The sequence below is a fragment of the Oryctolagus cuniculus genome, chromosome 11 (genome assembly GCF_964237555.1).
Source record: "Oryctolagus cuniculus chromosome 11, mOryCun1.1, whole genome shotgun sequence".
Taxonomy (NCBI): Eukaryota; Metazoa; Chordata; class Mammalia; order Lagomorpha; family Leporidae; genus Oryctolagus; species Oryctolagus cuniculus.
Window position 1 is genome coordinate 58,381,643 of NC_091442.1, and position 23,257 is coordinate 58,404,899.

General features: G+C 40.0%; 1 protein-coding gene across 2 annotated transcripts; it reads right to left on the minus strand.

Annotated features, from left to right (window-relative positions):
- Positions 1-2,602: 2,602 nt before the first annotated feature.
- On the minus strand, positions 2,603-5,608 carry LOC127491027 (olfactory receptor 6C2-like). Of its 2 annotated transcripts, XM_070053171.1 has the most exons (2): positions 3,676-5,608; positions 2,603-3,238 (listed from the first exon to the last, which is right to left on the minus strand). In XM_070053171.1, exons 1-2 carry the CDS (start codon positions 4,591-4,593, stop codon positions 3,107-3,109), a joined length of 1,050 nt encoding a protein of 349 aa, XP_069909272.1. In that variant the 5' UTR covers positions 4,594-5,608; the 3' UTR covers positions 2,603-3,106. The 2 variants fall into 2 exon arrangements, with proteins under 2 accessions (XP_069909272.1, XP_069909273.1); XM_070053172.1 differs by lacking the exon at positions 2,603-3,238 and having other exon boundaries at positions 3,649-5,608.
- Between the last annotated feature and the right edge of the window lie 17,649 nt (positions 5,609-23,257).

The window sequence follows — 23,257 nt, forward strand, 5'->3', positions numbered from 1 at the left end:
AATGGGAACCACAGTAGTCTAACGCTGCTTTGTATATACTGTAAGTGCTACAAGAAGTCTCAGCACTGAACATATATTGATACTTCTCAAACGAAGGCAACCTTTGATGGAGGTGTTTGGATAGGCCTCAGAAAGTGAGTGTCCATGAATTTGTTAATCTTTTAGTAATGAAGATACTTTCTGTTCCAAAAGAAAAAAAAAAGAGTGAAGGAGAAATAAAATTTTCCCCAGTTAAGCAAAAACTGAGAGAATCCCCCACTACCATAACCCTTGCAAGAAATGCTGAAGGGGGATCCTGCATTAGAAGTAAACATCATGACAAAACCTAATTCACTCACATAGCAGATCTAAACAGGATCCAGGATGCAAAATGAAAGGTGTTATTTCTTACCTACCAATACTAACTTTGAATGTAATTGGATCAAATACTCCAGCCAAATGGCTTCGGATGACTGAATGGATAGAAAAGCAAGATCCCACAATATCCTGCCTACAAGAGACTCACTTCACAAACAAAGACCACATAGACTGAGAGTAAAGGCTGGAAAAAAGACATATCAGGAAATGGAAAACAAAAACGAATAGAAGTAGCTATCCTGATCTCAGATTCAAACAGACTTTAAGTCAAAAACTCCAGAAAAAAGATAAAGAAGGACAATGCATTGTGATAAACAGCTCAATGCATTAAGAAGATATAACAATCATAAACATATGTGTACCCAACACAAGACCACCTAGATAGATACCTTAAAGGACAGATAGACTCCAATACAAGAATAGTGAGTGACTTCAACACCCTACTGTCTTCAACGGACAGATCGTACAGACATAAAATCAGTAAAGATACATAGGAGCTGAAACATTCTATAGAGTAAAAGGACTTAACAGACATTAGAGGACATTTCATCCAAGGCTACAGAATATACATTCTTCTCACCAGCAGATGAACATTTTTTAAGTTAGATCACATATTAGGCCAGAAATCAAGTCTCAGTAAGTTTAAAAAGATTGAAATCATACCATATATATTGTCATAAAGGAATAAAACTGGAAATCAACAACAAGAACAATGGAACACTCATAAACACTTGGAAATTTAACAATATGCTATTTTTGCTGCTTTTTAAAGATTTATTTATTTACTTGAAAAAGTTACACAGAGAGAGGAGAGGCAGAGAGAGACACAGAGAGAGAGAGAGAGAGGGAAAGGTGTTCCATCTGCTGGTTCACTCCCCAATTGGCCTCAATGGCCAGAGCTGTGCTGGTCTGAAGCCGGGAGCCAGGAATTTCTTCCAGGTCTCCCACATGGGTGCAGGAGCCTAAGAACTTGGGCCATCTCCTACTGCTTTCCCAGGCCAGAGCAGAGAGCTGGATCAGAAGTGGAGCAGTCAGGCCTCAAACTGGCGCCCATAGGCGATGCTGGCACTGCAGGCAGCAGCTTTACCTGCTATGCCACAGCGCAGGCCCCAACAATATGCTATTGAATGATCAATGGGTCATTAAGAAATTAATAGGTTTAAAAAGCTTTTTTTAAATAAATGAAAATGAAAACACAACATGTCAAAACCTATAAGATCCAACAAAAACAGTATTAAGAGGGAATGTATAATAGTAAGCACTTATACTACAAAAAGAAAAATGCCTCAAATCAAAGATCTAATGATGCATCTCAAAGACTTAGAAAAACAAGAACAAATCAAACCCAAATTCAACGAGGGTGAGAAATAATAAGGATCAGAGCAGAAATAAATGAAACTCAAACATAAAAACAATTTTAAAAGTTCAAGAGAAAAGCTGATTTGTTGAAAAGATACACAAAATAAATAAACTCTACCAAGACTAACAAAGACAAAGAAGAAAAATTCAAATAAATAAAATTAGAAATGAAAAAAAAAGACATTGCAACTGACACTACCAAAACACAAAGGATTATAAAGAATATGAAAAGCTATATGCTGATAAATTGGAAAACCTTGAAAATAATGGATAAATTCTTGGATACTTATAACTTATCAAACAATGTAACAAACAATGAGATTGAACTAGTAATCAAAGTCTCCCATCAAGGAAAAGTGCAAGATCTAGTAGTTTTACTACTACATCCTACAAAATATTTAAAGAGGAACTATCTCCAATATTTTTCAAAACTATTCCAAAATATTTAACAGGATAGAACTTTCTGTAACTCAGCCTTTCAAATAAATACATACATCTTTTTTTAAAAAAAGAAATGATCAAAGGCACAAAAAATGGAAAGACGTTCCTTGATCATGGATTAGAAGAATATATGTCAGGGCCAGCACTGTGGCACAGTAGCCTAAGCGTCTACCTGCAGCGCCAGCATGCCATATGAGTGCCAGTTCATGTCCCGGCTGCTCCTCTTCAGATCCAGCTCCCTGCTTATGACCTGGGAGAGCAGTGAAAGACAGCGCAACTGTTTAGGCCCCTATACTTGTGTGGGAGACCCAGAAGAAGCTCCTAGCTCCTGGCTTCAGATCAGCTCAACTCTGGCCATTGTAGCCACGTGAGTGATGAAATAAAGAATGGAAGAATCTTTCTGTCTCTCTGTGTGTGTGTGTGTGTGTGTAACTCTGCTTCCCAAATAAATGAAATCACCAAAAATGAATAAAAAAGAAGAATCAGTATCATTAGAATGTCTATACTAACTAAAGCACTCTAGAATGACACTCTTGACAGAATTAGAAAAACAATCTGAACATTCATATGGAAACTGGATGTATGTATGTCAAAGAATGAAAGTAAATCCATATCTCTCACCATACACAAAATCAAATCAAGACGGATCAAACACCTGACACTATGAGGTCACAGGAAGAAACTGTAGGAGAAACACTCCAAGACATGGGTGTGAGGGATGACTTCCTGGACAAGGGCCCCAGTGCCCTCGCAGCAAGAACAAAACTCAGCAAATGAGATTGTGGTAAACTCAGAAGCTTCAGCACATTTAGAAACTAATTTAAAAACAGTAGTGAATAATCTGGATGAGAACACAATTTGATGTAAGCTGTCCTTTATAATTTGTCCATGCCATTAACTCCTTGAGGCCTATTAAGCTTTCTGAAAAGAGCAACAAAGGCACAAAGATTTACACAGGTGCACCCACAACGATGACAGGAACATGAAATCCTATCAAGATGGAATTTGGACTTTTATCACAAGATATTGTACAAGTTTTAAGCAAAAGGAATCTGAGGAAGATTTTAGTAAACATGTATAGCTCTGTGGAAAGCGGGAAGCGCAAAATGAGGAGTTTTTTCAAACAGGGCAACCACGTGGTCTATCCTGCAGACATAGACAGCAATGGCTGTTGTTCCTGTGAATTTTGAGCCGCTTGTCAGGTCATATTCATCACTGCAAGAATAGTCAACAAGTCGGTATAGTGATGCTGTTGACATTTCATGGTTCAGTGAGTATTCACAGCTGTCTTATAAATGCTTATGAAAATTTACTCCTATGCATTTCTGGGAAAAGAATGAACTAAGGAAGATTACTATCATGTGAATCAGACATGTACTCTGCATTTAGCTGAAATGGGATGTGTCACATAAAAAGCATGACTAAAGTAGAGTAAGTGGATAATGAAACACAAATAAAGCATTGTTTTATGATTTGTTATTTTAACCTACTAGGCCTTTATGTCTTCGAGATGTTTGCAATCCTTTTGGTCATGTCTTTGAAAGCTTGTATCACCTGCTTGTTCCTCAGGGTGTAAATGAAGGGGTTCATGACTGGAGTAACTGAGGTTATGAGCAATGCCACCACCTTATTCATAGCCACACCTTCTTTTTCAGATGGCTTAATGTACATGAAGACGCAGCTTCCATAAGTGATGGAAACCACAATTATGTGAGAAGAACAAGTGGAAAAAGCTTTTTTCCTCTGCTGAGCAGAAGGGAATCTGAGAATGGTCCTGATAATGTGTGTGTAGGATGTAATCACACACCCTAATGTGAACAGAAGCGTCAGCACAGCCAAGATGAAGACAAAGTGCTCCAAAAACTCTGTGTCGTTGCAAGTGATCTTTAGCATGGGCCCTACATCACAGGCAAAGTGATCTATGATGTTAGAGTCACAAAACTCGAAATCAAAGAGCAGAGTAAATGGTGGGGTGATGATGATTAGAGTGAGCATGACACACCCCATGAGGATCCTGATGCAGACTCTGTTGCTCATGATGGTCATGTAATGCAGGGGTTTGCAGATGGCCACGTAGCGGTCATAGGACATGGCTGTCAGGAGAAGAAACTCAGTCACACTGAAGAAGAAAACAAAAAACAGTTGAGTGAAGCATGCATTATAGCTTATAGTATTGTCCCCAGTCGCCATTGCATACAGGAATCTGGGAATGCAGAAAGCTGTAAAAGAGAACTCCAGCACAGAGAAATTCCGGAGGAAAAAGTACATGGGTGTTTGGAGGTGAGAATCCACCAAGGTGAGAATGATGATGGCCAGGTTCCCAAAAATACACAACAAGTAGGTTAGAAACAAAAAAATAAATAGGAATATCTGTAGATTTGGATCATCTGTTAGTCCCAGCAAGATGAACGTTGTTAGTGCTGTATAATTCCTCATCTTTGATTCCTGACTATTGATTCCTGACTATGTCCTGGTATTTGTGAAAAATGAAAGAAGGTAGATTGGAAAAAAGGACTGTCAGTATGAGCTAGAAGGGGGTGCGGTGAACATGTTAGCTGAGCCACAATTCTATTTTGTTACCTGTTAATCGAGAATGCAAGTGGAGGCATAGGTTATTCAATGACTGTGCAGGACTCCCAGTGTTTTGTTACTCTAGACATCATCCATACGTCCTTATTATGCTGCTGTCAGTATCTTGATATAGTAGTCATCCAAGAGCAAAGGCATTTATGATTAACAACTCCATGGAAACAAGGCGATTTTACATGATCTGAGTTAATGAACAGAAGACACTCATGCACCATCTGGGTTTCATGTGAGGTAAACAGGGATCACTATAATTAATACTGAAATCAAAAATATTCTGTTCCGCTCTTGCCTGTTTCCTCACTCTCTAGCATAATGCCACCTTGAGCTATAGAGAACTTCATATTTTTCTGCTTTCTTCTCATTCTAAACTCAACAAAACAGTCTCCAAAGTCCAACGTAAAAACAGAGCAAGAGTGTCTTTGAATCAAACGTGAGAATCCTTGCTCCTTTTAAAGCTATGGTTCCATTACCCTTGGAATGGCATTCAAGCCTCCTACTCTGGTTTGTAAGGTCATTGATGATCTCGTTTCTGTGCAATCCTCTTAAGGTATCTCTTGCTTCTCCATCTGCTAGTCCTCAGCTCCTTGAATATGCTAAGTTCTTTTCACTTTAGTGCTTATGCAATGTTCTCTCTCTTCTGTCTCTGTCTCTCTGCATTTCCTGCTTGCATTTGCATTCTTTCACTGATGGATCTTACTTTTCATGGTTTCAGCATCAATATGACCTCATCAAAGATATCTTCCTGGAGAGTTTTGCCTTCTATAGCCTCTTTCTGCCCAATATTATAAACAGAATTGCTCTATTTCCTTTAGGACTCTTGCTATAATCTATACTTTTATATTAATTTACTTTTTACACTACCTCCTGCTCTATGGTGAGTCTCTTGAGAGTGCAGGTCATATCTATTTTGTTAACCACAGTAACCCAAGAGTAGCTGACACACAACAGACACTCAGTAAATTTTTGTTGGATCAGTGGCAGCAGAGTAGGGTCTTTGACAATCGGCTGAGTGATCACACTTAAAGTGTAATCAAAAGTTGTGTCATCACACTATTTATATTGTAGAATTTCATTGCCAATATCAGACCTCAGTGAATTGAGACCATTTGGGGACAGGGACATCAGATATTCCATCTATATCTAACAGTAAATAAGAATGTGTCATTTAAAAGCCACTTGAGGCCAGCGCTGCAGCACAATAGGCTAATCCTCCACCTGCAGCGCCAGCACGTTGAGTTCCACTACAGGTCAGGGCACCGGATTCTGTCCCGACTGTCCCTCTTCCAGGCCAGCTCTCTGCAGTGGAGGATGGCCCAAGTCCTTGGGCCCTGCACCCACATGGGAGACCAGGAGAAGCATCTGGCTCCTGGCTTCAGGTCAGCACGGTGCGCCACCACAGCACGCTGGCCCCATAGATGTGATGATTCTGTTTTTGCTCATTTCTCCACTCAATTTCTTCTGAAGGAGTAAGCCCAAGGCTACCTGAGACCTTGTCTCTGGGTTTCTTCTGAGAGAACCCATCTGAGTTCATTTTGAAAGGTATAGTAAACAGGGGCCAGCACCGTGGTGCAGCGGGTTAACACCCTGGCCTGAAGTGCCAGTATTCCATATGGGCACCGGTTCTAGTCCTGGCTGCTCCACTTCCACCTGCTCTCTGCTATGGCCTGGGAAAGCAGTAGAAGATGGCCCAAGTCCTTGGGCCCCTGCACCCATGTGGGAGACCTAGAGGAAGCTCCCGGCTCCTGAATTCAGATCAGCGCAGCTCTGGCCATTGCGGCCAATTAGGGAGTGGAACTGCGGATGGAAGAACTCTCGCTATCTCTTTCACTCTATCTCTCTCTCTCTCTCTGTCTCTGTGTGTGTGTCTCTCTCTCTCTGTCTCTCTCTCTCTCTTTCTCTCTCTTTCTGCCTCTCCTCTCTCTGTGTAACTGACTTTCAAATATAAATACATCTTTTTTAAAAAGGTATAGGTAAGAATGTGGCCTGCAAATAGGAGAGCTCAGGGCTTGAGACACATGTTAGCCATTGAACAGCACTCAAGCCTTGGGAAGTTCAGAATTGAGCTTCACTTTCTGACACATGAACTGCAAATACAACTATGTTTCATGAAATGAATATGAGAGGTGTGTGTTATTCTTAGCTCGCAGTGAACTAATTCTTTTGGGCTTTTTGCATCAAGCCTAGCACCAAGCAAATATTAAATAAATTCTACTTAATATTTCTAATTATTTCTTGGACTTGCTGTCCCACTCAACGTGCACGGGGTTTGCATACTCTTCCATATCTTCTCTTACCTTAGGCCTATATGTGCCTCCTTTATTGTATCCATGCACATCTTTTGGGTTTTCTGTTTGATTAAGATCAAGTGCAAAATTATAGGGTACTCTTAAGTCCTAAATCTGTCCATCATGAATATAATTGAACTACGTAGTTACGGAACATGTGCCTTACAATTTTCTCAATTCTTTTAAATTTGTAGTCTACAGCGATTACACATTCCTGTGAAATTCCCTTCCCACACCTCTCAGGTCAAACATTTTTCCTTGGATCCGTCACTTCCCACCCTCAGCAACCATACCGGGCATAGTCTCTCCTGAGCTTGTCATAGGACCTGCTTCCTTTATGCCACAGAAAATACTTCCCTTTTGTTCGCCCTAGTAATTTATCAGACATCTCCTCTGTATCCTGGATATGTCACACTGTCTGGTACAGACAAGAAAGGAATCAATCTGTAGCCAGTGTCGCGGCACAGTCACCACCTGCAGTGCCAGCTCCCATAGGAGCATCAATTTGTGTCCCGGTGGCTCCGCACCTGAACCAGGTCCCTGCGAATGTGCAAGCATCCGAGGATGGCCCAAGCCCTTGGGCAACTGCATCCATGTGGGAGACTTGGAAAAGTCTGGCTCCTGGCTTCAGTCTGGCCCTGCCCCAGCATTTGTGGCCACTTGGGGATTAACTAGTGAAGGGAAGATCTATCTCTGTTTCTCCTCCTCTCTCTCTCTGTAACTCTGCCCTTCAAATAAATACAAAATAAACCTTAAAGGAAGAGAGGAAACCATCTTTGTCAAATGGGTGCTAGGTTACTATAAATACAATGATTCAGGCCTGAAGAAGGCTATGTGAATAGAGACTTGTAAAGACGCTTACAGATTATTTTAGCCAGTCCTCTAATTAGGAAGATGTCAGTTAGAGAATCAGTGGCGACCAGGCTTATTAGGAACAAAATCAACAGAAGTAGCCAAATTTCTAAAATACAGAATTCATGCTTCTCCCCCACTGTGACAAGAAGAGAATTGTATGAATTTTTTCTTGGTTTCCTTGGTTTATACTCCCCCATTAAGAAGCTTCTTTCTCCCACTGTGTTTCCTCGTCTCCCAAGGACACCAAGTCAGTGTGTTTCAGCCCTTTTCCTTAGTCCACATATTTTGTTTAGCAAAGCTTGCTCTCTGTGCTATGGGAGATCTGGAAAATCCATTTCCTTAATGTCTTAGAAGCTGATAATTGTATTTATATACTCAATGCAGGCATATTTCTGCTGTTATGGAAAACCTAGTGAGGAACTCTAACAACAGAATAGCAGGTTTGCATGGCAGGTCCCACTTAAAACAACATGCTTTTGCAGTGCTAAATTCTCAAACCTTCTCAGAGAGTAGCAGTGACATCTATAAGGCGATTGTTAACTGCCAGACACTGTAGTATTTAAACATGTTAGGGTACCACATGTAATTCCCAAAGCCGCCCTCTGGGGCTGCATATGACTGAATCCTCCTTTTACAGATGAAGGAACTGAAGTGCAGAAATGTGAAAGATCTTGCCCAGGGTCATCAATTGAGGATTTGGGCAAACAGGATTATGAGATATGGGACTCTCAGGCACTGCAAAATGCTGCCTCCCTAACTGTAATTTGACTGATTCTGCCTTATTTTTGAGAAAATGGCCAACATCCTCTTTCTGATGCCATCAACTCACCACCAGGGGACCCCATGAGTCACTGTCCAGGGCTTTCTTATGGTTATTATTTCATGGTTTCCAAAACAGACGTGGAAAATGAGTATTATGAAAACACTGCATAGTGTTCAAAAGTCTTTATTTTTGCACTAAAATTAACTAATATTTTAATTAACTGGGAGGCAGAGAGAGACAAGATCCCCATCTGCTGGTTCACTCCCTAGTGCCTGCAATGGCGAGGGTCAGGCTGGTCCAAGGTCGGGAGTCAGAACTCCGTCTCAGCCTTGTACATGAGTGTCAGAGGCGCCATCATTTGAGCCACACCACCTGCTGCCTCCTCTCCTCAAAGGAAGCTGGAATCAGGGCGTGAGCAAACCGACAGTGTCTGAACCACTAGGCCAAATGCCCATTTTCCATACACTTTTGGAAGTACCTTCATAGGTATTTGCTTCCTTTTTTCTTTTTCTTTTTCAACTTCTGAAAATTACATAAAGGGAATCTCATGTATTTCATATATACAGATTAAAGAGCAGAATATACTTCCAGATTTCCTTATTCTGAGTGAGAGACTGTTGCAGATGTAGTTATTCTTTCAACATAACAAGTGGGGATCGTGATGCGGTGCAGCCAATAAAGCTGCTGCCCATTACTCCAGCATCCTATACGGGTGCCAGTTCTAGTACCGGCTACTCCACCTCTGATCCAGTTCCCCACTAATGTGCCTGGCAAAACATTGGAATTGGCCCAAGTGCTTGACCCCTGCATCCATGTGGGAGACCCGGAAGAATCTCCTGGCTCCTGGCTTTGGAACAGCATAGCTTTGGCCATTACAGCCACTAGGGGGAATGAACCAGTGGTTAGAAGATTTCTCTCTCTCTTTCTCTCTCTCTCTCTCGCTCTCTCTCTCTCTCTCTCATTTTCTCTCTCTCTTTCCCTCTCTCTCTCTCTCCAACTAAATAAATCCAAAAAAAAAATAGATCTCTCTATATAAATAAATATTTTAAAAAGAAAATAACAAGTAATTACATTTCTTAGTAACTGAAACATTTTTCCACTTTCAGTCCTTAACTCTAGGGCTTCCAATCTGCCTTATTATTGAGATGTAATGCAGCCTTCCCAGGAGACCCCATATGAAAACTGTTCTGCAGTCTTTCACAGCACATTCTCCACAAGCTTGAAGGGCAGTGCTCCTGACACTGGAGTCTCCTGTTGAAAGTGCTGTGCCCATTTCCAACATGTTCCTAAACACACTTCAGAACTAGCCAACCCTGAATCTACTGAAAGGAAACTGACTTGCATGTTTAATAAGTGGTTAGAATACTGGGTACTTCCCTCCCAGGTACTGTAGAATCACTCAGCAAATGATCGATCACACTAGACCAAATGTTGAAGTCGAGACACATTCCTATTGCCCTTACTTGTCCTCTGATCCAGCCTCCAAATGCCTCACTAAGTGCCTCCAATGTGTCCTCAACCTGGCATAAGGTCTGTGCATGATAACACTACTATGACTTCTACTTTTACAAAAGATCAATAGTGATTAGTGTTCCAGTCGTTTTGGAACATACAGAATGAACCCGTGCAGGACAGCATATTAAAGTTAACTGATTTATTATGTTGTCTTACTAATAAAGGAATATTTTTACCCTGTCAAAGATGTTTTTGTAGTACTGTGTATTAAAAAGACCCAGCTATCTCTCCTGGTCTTCAAGTTGCATAACCAAACATAAACATTAGGCAGATATTTTTGTTAGACTGAGACAACAAGAACATTTTCTCAGAATATCATCCACTGGAGACTATAGTCCCTTCCTAAAAGTGTATTTTCCTATCCTTGTAATTTCTTCCAAGAGTACCTTTTAAAAGTCTTGCTCAAATTTGAGTATCACTGCTTAGAGAATAGATTGACATCCTATTGGTTCCTATAGAGTTAGTCCTATGAAGAAACATAGTTCTTCATTATTTAGGACCTGGGTTTTGAAACACATAAGTCAAACCCTTCTGCCTGCAACTTCCAACTACTTGGGCTCTGGATGTGGGACTAAGTAAATCATACTTACCACTCAGATCAGGTTGCTGTCCATGGCTTCTGTGAGCCATCTGATCACAAAATACTGAAGGTATTTCAAAGTCGAGTAGCAGCTTTTCTAGTTATGATGTGTACAGTGTTTCTCACGTAGCCCCCCAGTGCATGCACTGTCTGTGAATGGGCAGAGAACTCTCGGTTTTCATTGCCTACAAAGCTTGGGGACTTTCCCAAATGACCTTCACCTTCAACAAGTCTCTTCAGGATGCCAAATAAAGGGTAATGTCTGACTTAGCACTAGGAAAAATGCTCATTCTGCTTAGTTGAGAGAAATGCAGATCGTTGTCGAGGAGAAAACTCTTTGTTTTGGGCAAAGGCAGTATCCTGACCTGTGTAGGAAGACGGATGTCCCTGAAAATTCTATATTGAAGAGTGGTGTAAGTTATATCTGCTTGGTCCCAGTAGATGGTTAGGAATCATTGATTAAAGAAACAAAAGGTACCCCTTGGGATCCCAGGTTCAACTGTCCCTAATTAACCTAGCGTGGTGTGAACTTGAAGAAATTTTGTGAGGAAAAACGAAACTGCTACCCTTTGGGACTGTGTCCTTGGGGAAAGGACAAGGCAACAGTACAATCAGCAACTGGTCAGGTGCAGAGCCATGTGTCCGATGAAAACTCAGGTGTAGCTCTTTTGCACTGTTCTCCTTGCTTGAGGGATGTTTTAACAGAGATCAAAGAAGTATCATAATTGGAATGTCCAGTCCAACCAGCTACCATAGCACAAGTAATTTCTCCCTGGGCTCTGGTGCTTGATGTACCTGACGGGTGTTTTGTCCATTCATGTGATCCACTATTCTTTTTTTTCCCCCCACTGGGATCTCACTCACAGAGATCTTTCATTTAAGTTTTTTTTTTTTTCCAGAGTGTCTTGGATTTCCATGCCTAAAATACTCTCATGGGCTCTTCAGCCAGATCCGAATGCCATAAAGGCTGATTCTGAGGCCAGAGTGCTGTTTAGGACATCTGCCATTCTGTGACTATGCTGTGTATCCCGCTTCCCATGTTGGATCATTCTCATGACCCACTATTGTAAATACTTCGGAGATTGGGTGCTCATTCTTCTACTTATTGCCATAAACTTTATTTCCAGATCGTTTTATGTCTTAACATATGAAACCAGTAGGAGTCAATTAATTAGAGTCCACTTAGAAACTTCAAGATTAACTTCTGTGCATAGATTTCTTTTTTTTATTTATTTGACAAGTAGAGTTATAGACACTGAGAGAGAGACAGAGAGAAAGTTCTTCCTTCCATTGGTTCACTCCCCAAATAGCCGCTAAAGCCGGCACTGCGCCAATTCGAAGCCAGGAGCCAGATGCTTCCTCCTGATCTCCCACTGTGCATAGATTTCTAAGAGTTACCATGAATGGGTGTTGAATTTAACATGCAGTAAATCATCATGTCTAGTAAATAAAATGCAGCATATATACTAAGCACACAATTTATCTCCTTTTTTCTCTTAGAGCAATAAAAAGATATGAATAAATTTGCTGATATTTTAAACAGATAAAAGTTCAATTTGCAAATGTTTTATTTAATTTTGGCATATGATTTTCCAAAATTCGACTATCTTCAAGTTTTCCATTTTGTGCTTATGAGACATGGTTTGGAGTTGGAGGAAATGCTAATTTTATAAATCAAATTAAGGAGTACTCAACTTTTTCCTGGATGAAAATATTTTTAGTTCCTTGGAATTATCTGTTCTTTGAGAATTTGGTAGGACTTGAAACCGGTGTTGGCTTTGTTGAAAGGTTTTAATGTGTTGATTAGTTATCTAAGTCTTACAGCACCATCTAGGATTTTATTTTTTACCATCAGATTATTTTACTGAAATTGATTCTTTTACTAAAAATGTAGAGTTACTTTATAAGAACATTTTATAGTGTTTTGTCTATGTGATCTCAGCTCTATTTACAAAATTGCATTCCATTTTTAATATTATTTCCTCCTTTATTTTTGAACAAATTTATCAGAAATGTTAACCTAGTTAGTTCTTTGGAGCAAGAGCCTTTCTAAATTCCCCTCATATTAAGTCTTTCTTTTCCATTTTATTGTTTTCTGCCCACATTATTATAGATTAATTTTGTGCCTTCTTCAGGGTTTGTTTTACTCTTCTAAAGCTGAAAGTTGAGCTTCAAAAATCGTTTGCAAATGCATTTACTTATGAATATACAACTGCTCAAAATTATCATTTTCACTGTATCGTACATTTCAACATGTGCTACTGGCATTCACTTTATGATAATGTTTTGTAAGCTCATCTCCTTCTTTATTTTGTATAAACTATGAATGTGTGTTAAATACGAGTCTGAATGAAATAATATAAAATGTGAATATGAGTGAGAGCTACTTTAAATCCAATAAGACTTCATTATTGATGAATACATAATTTGAGTTGCAGGTATACACTATTTGTATATATTTATATGATGAACACATATTTAAATATGACTTTTTTAAAAAGAATGATTTATTAGCCGGCGCCGTGGCTCACTAGGCTAATCCTCCGCCTTGCGGCGCCGGCACACCGGGTTCTAGTCCCGGTTGGGGCGCCGGATTCTGTCCCGGTTGCCCCTCTTCCAGGCCAGTTCTCTGCTGTGGCCAGGGAGTGCAGTGGAGGATGGCCCAGGTGCTTGGGCCCTGCACCCCATGGGAGACCAGGAGAAGCACCTGGCTCCTGCCATTGGATCAGCGCAGTGCGCCGGCCGCGGCGGCCATTGGAGGGTGAACCAACGGCAAAGGAAGACCTTTCTCTCTGTCTCTCTCTCTCACTGTCCACTCTGCCTGTCAAAAAAAAAAAAAGAAAGAAAAAAAAAGAATGATTTATTTCAAAAACAGAGTTAAAGACAGATAGAAGGTAAGGCAGAGAGAAATCTTTCATCTGCTGGCTCATTCCCCAAATGGCTGAAATGGATGGAACTGAGCCAAACTGAAGCCAGGAGCAAGCATCTTCTTCTGGGTCTCCCACGTGGGTACAGGGGCCCAAGGATTTGGGCCATCTTCCACTGCTTTCACAGGCCATCAGTAGGGAGCTGGTGCAGAACTGGAGCAGCCAGGACATGAACCAGTGCCCGTATGGGACGCCAGCGCCACAGGTGGGAGCTTAACCTACTACACCATAGCACCAGCCCCTTAAATATAACATTTTCAAGTTTTCAAATTGAAAGTACTCTTTTTTCACTTTCAGATCTTCATTTTCTTAGTCACCTATGTTTGTGTTTTATGAATCATAAGCATTCACAAAATTTTATTATATATTTTAAGTTTTTAAACAGAATTCTATTACATGTATTTATATATATATTATATTTAATGTTCTACATTTTCCTTTTTTTCCAAAATATTTAATTACATATTTATCAGAGAAACTATTTCTTAGCCCATGAATTTCTTGTTTCATAGTTTAGGAACACAGGTCAGTTACAAACTTCTATGGAACTCAATCTGAAAAAATTTTTCATTTCCCCATATCACTGGGAACTCTGAAAGATACCAGCCTTCTTAAAATCCTTCATGGGATCACAATTTCTGTAGAAATCTGCATATGCCTTCTTTCTTGGTTTAACCACAATAAAGCTACATGGAGTTGCAGCCTCCAAGGAGGCTGATCCAGCCTCAAAATGCCTCCCTAAGTGCCAATCAAGGTGCGGACTCACAGCACAAACATGGACACAACACACAACTCCAACAGCTGAGAGGCAGAGAAAGCACTAGCTTATGAGACTGAGTTGAAATTAGACTGCAGCAGCCCATGCCACTTGCAGTACAGCTGAGAGGAGAATCTGGAATGAGTCTAGCCTGGAGCCTCAGAGGGGACAGGATAACTGCTAATGTAGTGGGTGAACGGGCACATTTTTGTGGCCCCGTTCCACTTCCACAGTGCCCGGTTAACAGGCTGAGAGAGGGTGTGGGCCATTTTGAACATATATAATGCACGCCTGTTCTTATGTAAATACCCAGTAACAGGCAGAAACAAGGCAGATACCACCTTGTCAGCAGCTGTAGCAGTGGCTCAGGACCACACGCCAGGCAGCTGAGGGGAAGAAAGCACCACTGTGAAATGAGAAGGGGCTGTGCCCTTGGCTCTTTCATATTGTGTGATCCAGGAGTTTTACTAAGGGAAAAATCCACATTCCTCATTGACTTTGAGTTTGGCTGGGAGGATTGACAGGAGACTGGACACCCACAGTCTCAACATATCACAGGTTCTGGGGCTCAAAATACCTAGGGGGAGCACCCACAGGCAGCTGGCTCTGGCAAGAATGTGGGGGGAAATGTACCTTAATCCACTGTTGATGGGAATGTAAACTGGTACAGCCACTGTGGAAGACAGTATGGAGATGTCTCAGAATTCTGAATATAGACCTACCATCTGACCCAGCCATCCCACTCCAAACCAAAAGAAATCAGCATATGAAAGAGTCAGCTCTACCCCCACATTTATTATGGCTCATTTCACAATAGCTAAGATATGGAATCAACCCAGATGTCTATTTACTGAAGATTGGATAAAGAAATTATGGTACACATACACTATGGAATACTATACAGCAATAAAAAAAACAATGAAATCCTGTCATTTGCAACAAAATGGATGTAACTGGAAACCATTATACTTAGTGAAATAGCCAGTTCCAAAAACACCAATAGCATATGTTTCCCTGATCTATGGTAACTAATGGAGTACCTATAAGGTAATCTACAGGACTGAAACTGACACTTTGAGATGCTATGATTTTGAATGGCCTTTGTCTCAATTGTTGAGGAATAAGGTTTTTTCTTCATGCTATTTGTTGAAATTTTGATGTAATGTAGAGTTAAACTTATGAGTATAAAGTTAACTGAAAATAGATCTTTGTAAAAAAATAACAATGGGAATAAGAGAGGGGAGAGGAAGAATGGTGGAAGTGTGAGCATGAAGGAGGGTAGGTTGGGTTGGGCCACTATGTTCCTAAATTTTTATATATGAAATGCATGAAGTTTGTGTACCTTAAATAAAATTTTAAAAACAGTGTTAGATGTTTATGGGATACTATCAATCAACCCAACATAAGAGTGTTAGGAGTTTCTGAAAGAGTGGAAAGAGAAAATGGATTATAAGGCCTAGTCAGAAAAATAGAAAATTACAAAAAAATAGAAATTACAAAAAAACTTCTCCAATTTGGAGATTTAACATCAAAATACACAAAGCACACAGACCTTCTATTAACAAAAGCAAAAAAGACCTTCACCATGACACATTGTAGTCAAACTTTCAGCATAAAACAAATAAAAAATATTCTAAAATGTGTAACAGAGAAATGCCAGATTACTTTCATAGGATCCCCAATGAGACCCACAGCTAACTCCTCATCAGAAACCCTACAGACCAGGAGAGAATGAAGAGACATAGTCTAAGCCTTAAAAGACAAAAGCTGTCAACCCAGAATACTCTATCCTGAAAAGCTCTTAATTATGAATGAAGGTGAAATAAAGACCTTTTGTAACGAACAGAAATTGAAAGAATTTGTCACCATCTTTCCAGCCTTACAAAAGATGATTAAGGATGTGCTACTCACAGAAACACAGAAGGATAGTCAACATTATGAAAGAATTTGAAAGCAGAAAAATCACCCAGTAAAAGTACAAAGGAAATCCAAAGCAAATAATGAGGAAATGGCATGGCCAAGTCATTACTTATCAATAGTTACCTTGAATGTAAATGGCCTCAAATTCTCCAATTAAAAGACACAGACTGGACGAATGGATTAAAAAACAAGACCCATGTATTCGCATCCTACAAGAAACACATCTCACCAACAAAGAAACATGCGCACTGAAAGTGAAAGGATGAAAAAGATATTCTGGGGCCAGCACTGTGGTGCAGTGGGTTATTGCCCTGGCCTGAATTGCCTGCATCCCATGTGGGCACCAGTTCTAGTCCCTGCTGCTCCTCTTGCAATCCAGTTCTCTGCTATGGCCTGGGAAAACAGTAGAAGATGGCCCAAGTCCTTGGGCCCCTGCACCCACATGGGAGACCTAGAGGAAGCTTCTGGCTCCTGATTTCAGATCAGCACAGCTCCAGCCATTGCGGCCAAATAGGGAGTGAACTAGTGGATGGAAGACCTTTCTCTCTCTCTCTCTGCTTCTCCTCTCTCTGTGTAACTCTGACTTTCAAATAAATAAACAAATCTTTTTAAAAAAAATTCCATGCTAACAGAATGCAGAAATGAGCAGGTATAGCCATCCTAATATCTGACAAAATAGCCTTTAATACAAAACTTGTTAAAGTAGACAAAGAAGGGCAATATTTAGCAATTAAGGGATCAGTCAACAAGAAGATGTGACTATTATAAACATATAAGCACCTAAGCAGACACAGAGGATTCCAAGATCATGGAATAAGAAGTGGCATGCAGTGCTAGGTGAGGGATTATGGTTTCAAAAAAAAAAGTGTAGGAAGTACACTCTCAGGGGGAGAATTAGAGAGAAAACTGCAGTGGAAACTCTAAGGAAGGAAGAGGAATTCCATGGATCTATGTACAATGTGTGGACACGCAGCACGAAAGCAGACACAACACGTGACTCCTGCAGCTGAGAGCCAGAGAAAGTGCCAGCTTTGGAGACTGAGGTGAGATCAGACTGCAGCAACCCATTCCACTGGAGAGATAGCCAGAAAGAGAGCACGGCATGAGTCTGGCCTGGAGCCCTGAAGGGGAGAGGGTACTCTCCGACTCAGTAAAAATAAGAGCACATTTCTCTCTCACCCTGTGCCCACCTAAAAGACACAAGATTCAGGGCAGAAGCAGCAGCTGTGGAAGCCCTTGTGTGCGTGCACAACAAACAGCTGAAACAAGATGCCATCTTCTCAACACTACTGGCAGTGGCAGCTCCAGTGCAACTAGCAGGGAGAAGGCAACACTTGGATAGCAGCTCTTGGGTCTGCATTTGATCTTCGGATTGGAGCAGCTCTAACCATTGTAGCCATCTGGGGAGTGAACCAATGGAAGGAAACCTTTCTCTCTGTCTCTCCCTCTCACTGTCTGTAACTCTACCTCTCAAATAAATAAATGAAAAATCATTTTTAAAAAAGAGAGAGAGAGAAATCAAAATGAAATCTTGGAAATGAAGAATTCAATAGAACAAATAAAAAATACACTGGAGAGCCTGAAAAACAGAATCAATGAAGCAGAAGAAAGAATATCCAACTTAGAAGACAAAGCACAGGAAATTATACAACCATACCAAACACAAGAAGAAGAAATTAGAAAACTAAAATTCACTGTTGGGAATCTACAGGATACTATCAATATACCAATATATATACCAATATATGGGTTCTAGTAGTTCCAGAAGGCATGGAAAGAGAGGAAGGATTATAAGGCCTTTTCAGTGAAATAATAACATAAAACTTCCCTAATTTGAAGAAAGAAAGGGACATCCAACTACATGAAGCACACAGAAATCATAATAGACACATTGTAATCAAACTCACCATAGTAAACATAAAGAAAAGATCCTAAAATGTGCATGAGATAAACACCATATTACTTTCAGAGGATTGCCAATTAGACTCACAGCGGACTTCTCAGCAGAAACTTTACAGGCTAGGAGAGAACAGCAAGATATATTCCAAGTCTTAGAAGAAAAAAACTGGCAACCCAGAATACCATACCTTGAAAAGTTCTCATTTGTGAATGAAGGTAAAATAAAGACCTTCCATGACAAACAGAAATTTAAATCAGCAATAAAGACCCTCACAAAAAAGAAAAGCACAGAACCAGATGGCTTCACTGCTAAATCCTTGCAGACATTTAAAGAAGAACATCAATTCTTCTGAAGTTATCCAAAACAATTGAAAGAGAGGGAATCCTCCCAAATTCTTTCTATAAAGCCAGCATCACCTAAATTACTAAACCTGAAAAAGATACTACAAAGAAAGAGAACTACAAAACAATTTCCCTGATGAACATAGACACAAAAAAAAACTCAACAAAATTCTAGCCAATCGAATTCAACAGCATATCAGAAAGATGATCCACTCAGACCAAGTGGGATTTATCCTAAGTGATGTGCAGGGATGGTTCAACATTCGCAAATCAATGAATATGATACATCACATTAACAAACTGAAGAACAAAAAAACATATGCTTACCTCCATATATGCAGAAAAAGCATTTAATAAAATACAACAACCTTTCATGATGAAAACTAACTCTAAGCAAATTAGGAATGGAAGGAACATTTCTCAACACAATCAAGGTAATTTATGACAAACCCAGAGCCACCATCCTATTGAATGGGAAAAAATTAGAAGGATTACTGCTGAGACACAGTACCAGACAGGGATGCCTACTCTCACCATTGCTATCCCAAATAGTTCTGGAATTTTTAGCCAGAGATATTAGGAAAGAAAAAAAAATCAAAGGGATACAAATTGGGAAGGAGGTAGTCAAACTATTCCTATTTGAAGATGACATGATTCTATACATAAGGGATCCAAAAGACTCCGTCAAGAAACTATTGGAACTTACAGAAGAGTTTGGTAAAATAGCAGGATATAAAATCAATACACAAAAATCAATAACTTTTGTATACACAGACAATGGCAAGGCTGAGAATGAACTTCTAAGATCAATCCCTTTCAAAATAGCTACAAAAAATAAAATACCCTGGAACATATTTAACCAAGGGTGTCAAAGACCTCTATGATTAGAATTACAAAACATTAAAGAAGGAAATAGAAAATGACACCAAAAAATGGAAAAAATCTTCCATGTTCATGGATTGGAAGAATCAATATCATGAAAATGTCCATTCTTCCAAAATCAATTTACAGATTCAATGTGATACCAATCAAAATACCACAGACATTCTTCTCACATATAGAAAGAATGATGCTGAAATTCATATGGATAAACAGGAGACCTTGAATAGCTAAAACAATCTTATACAACAAAAACAAAGCCAGAGGCACCACAACACCAGATTTCAAAATTAACTGAAATGTGATCCCTGTTAAACATAAGAGTGGGAATAAGAGAGGGAAGAGATGTATAATTTGGGGCATGCTCGGGCTGACTTGCCCCAATTGGTAGAGTTGGAAACATACCAGGGGATTCCAATTCAATCCCATCAAGGTGGCATGTGCCAATGCCATCTCACTATTCCAAGTGATCAATTTCAGTTCACAATTGATCATAATGAAAGGACTAAGAGTCAAAGGGAGCACATAAACAAGTCTAGTATCTGCTAACACTAACCGATAGAATAAATAAAGGGGAGAGTGATCCAACATGGGAAGTGAGATACTCAGCAGACTCATAGAATGGCGGATGTCCTAAATAGCACTCTGGCCTCAGAATCAGCCCTAAAGGCACTCGGATCTGGCTGAAAAGCCCATGAGAGTATTTCAGGCATGGAAAGCCAAGACACTCTGGCAAAAAGATCTCTGTGAGTGAGATCCCAGTGGAAAGAACAGGTCTTCAAAGAGGGAGGTGCCTTTCTCTGAAGGGAGGAGAGAACCTCCACTTTGACTATGACCGTGTCTAAACAAGATAAGAGTCGGAGAACTCAAGGGGCTTCCATAGCCTTGGAAACTCATGACTGGTGCATAGGGAGATTACTGATGCCATAAACAGGAGTGTCAATTTGTAAAGTCAACAACAGGAGTCACTGTGCACTTACTCCTCATGTAGGATCTCTGTCCTTAATGTGCTGTACACTGAGGCTTAATGCTATAACGAGTACTCAAACAGTATATTTCACTTTGTGTTTCTATGGGGGTGCAAACTGTTGAAATCTTTACTTAATGTACACTAAACTGATCTTCTGTAAAAAAAAAAAAAAAAGAAAAAGAAAAAGAAATTATCAATTCCCAACTTGACTCTCACTGGGATTAAACATGACAATAGGTCTGATCTGATTTCATCATCATTTAAAAAAAATCATCTATTATTTTTCACTTTATGTTTCTGTGTGGGAGCAAACTGTTGAAATCCTTACTTAAGGTATACTAAGCTGATCTTCTGTATATTAAGATAATCGAAAATGAATCTTGATGTGAATGGAAGGGGAGAGGGAGTGGGAAAGGGGAGGGTTGTGGGTGGGAGGGAAGGTATGGGGGGGAAGCCATTGTAACCCATGAGTCGTACTTTGGAAATTTATATTCATTAAATAAAAGATAAAAAAAAAGACATACTACAAGGAAGTTACAAACAAAACAACCTGACATTAGTACAGAAACAGATGGATAGACCAATTGAACAGAATAGAAATGCCAGAAATCAATCCAAGCACCTTCAACAAACTTATATTTGACCAAGGTGCTAAAACTAATTCCTGGAGCAAGGACAGTCACTTCAACAAATGGTGCTGGGAAATCTGGATTTCCACCAGCAGAAGTATGAAGCGAGACCACTACCTTACGCCTTACACAAAAATCCAGTCAACATGGGTTGAAGATCTAAACCTACAACCCAACACCATCAAATTATTATAGAACACTGGGAAACTACTGCAAGACATTGGCACAAGAAAAGACTTCTTGGAAAAGACCCCAGAGGCACAGGCAATCAAAGCCAAAATTAACAAATAGGATTACATCAAATTGAGAAGCTTCTGTACTGCAAAAGAAATAGTCAGGAAAGTGAAGAAGCAACTGACAGAATGGGAGAAATTATTTGCAAACTATATAACTGATAAAGGATTAATAACCAGAATATATAAAGAGATCAAAAACTCCACAACAACAAAACAAACAACCCAGTGAAGAAATGGGCAATGGACTTAAGCAGACATTTTTCAAAAGAGGAGATCCAAATGGCCAACAGACACATGAAAAAATGCTCAGGATCATTTGCTGTCAGGGAATGAAATTAAAACCACAATGAGGTTTCACCTTACCCCAGTTAGAGTAGTTTACATACAGAAATCAACAAACAACATATGCTAGCAGGACGTAGGGGAAAAGGTGCCAAGTGCCCTTTACCACTGCTGGTGAGGATATAAACTGGTAAAGCCACTATGGAAGACAGTATGGAGATTCCTCAAAAATCTGAATATAGACCTTCCATCTGACCCAAACATCCCACTCTTGAGAATTTACTCAAGGGAAATGAAATCAGTAAATAAAAGAGTTATCTTTACCCCCATGTTATTGCAGCTCAATTCACAATAACTGAGACATGGAATCAACATAAATGCCCATCAAACAAAGACTGGATAAAGAAATTATGGGATATGTACACTATGGAATACTACACAGCAGTACCGTAAAAAAATGAAATCTGTTCATTTGCAACAAAATGGATTAATCTGGAAAACATCATACTTAGTAAAATAAGCCAGTCCCAAAGGGACAAATACCATGTGTTCTCCAAGATATGTGATAACTAATAAAGCACCTAAAAGGAAATCTGTAGAAGAGAAACTGACACTTCAGGAAGCAATGACTTGAGCTGCCCTTGTCTTGACTTTCGAAGACAGTTTTCTGGATTGTTGTTGTTGTTGTTGTTGTTCATACTATTTGTTGAACTCTTTACTTAGCATAGAGTTAATCATATGTATATAAAGTCAATTGAAAGTAGATCTCAATAAAAAATAAGAGTGGTAATAAGAGAGGGAGGAGGAAGTGTAACTGTAAAGCTGTATAGCTCTGCATGCATTCCTGAGGACTTACTTCTAATGGCACAGTTTAAAAACTTGTCATGGGATCCCAAATCCCATTAAGCTGCATGGTACAAATGCCATCTTATTTGTTAAAGTGATCATATTAAGTGTTAAAGTGAACATATAGATAGGATTAAGTGTTAAGTGATCATATAAATAAGATCAAGTGTCTGGTAATAATAATAGAATTATAAAGGAGAGAATGTTCCACATCAGAAGTAGTCCACACAGTAGACTCATAGAATGAAAATCTCTTAAAGTAACACTCTGACCTCAGAATCAGCCCTTAAGATATCTTGGTCTGGCTGAAAAGCCCATGAGAGCATTTCAGACATGGAAAGCCAAGACACTGTGACTAAAAATGTTCTACATGATGGATCTCTGTGAGTGAGACCCCAGTGGAAAAAAGGTGCTATCAAAGAAGGAGGTACTTTTCTTTAAAGGGAGGAGAGAACTTCCACTTTGCTTATGGCCCTGTCTAAATACTGATGGAGTTTGTGGATTCAAAAGGCTTCCATAGCCTAGGCAGCTCATGTCAAGAGCCTCAGGTGGTCACTGACATCATACATAAGAGTATTCATTGTTAAATTAACATCAGGGGCCGGCGCCGCGGCTCACTAGGCTAATCCTCCGCCTAGCGGCGCCGGCACACCGGGTTCTAGTCCCGGTCGGGGCGCCGGATTCTGTCCCGGTTGCCCCTCTTCCAGGCCAGTTCTCTGCTGTGGCCAGGGAGTGCAGTGGAGGATGGCCCAGGTGCTTGGGCCCTGCACCCCATGGGAGACCAGGAAAAGCACCTGGCTCCTGGCTCCTGCCATCGGATCAGCGC

Bases quoted from the DNA above. Each gene is read 5' to 3' on its own strand.
- LOC127491027 (XM_070053171.1), bottom strand. From the start codon at position 4,593: ATGAGGAATTATACAGCACTAACAACGTTCATCTTGCTGGGACTAACA. The intron at 3,239-3,675 runs GCAAACATCTCG...CTTTCCACAGAG, and splicing joins AAGACATGACCAAAAGGATT to CTATACATGTTTACTAAAAT.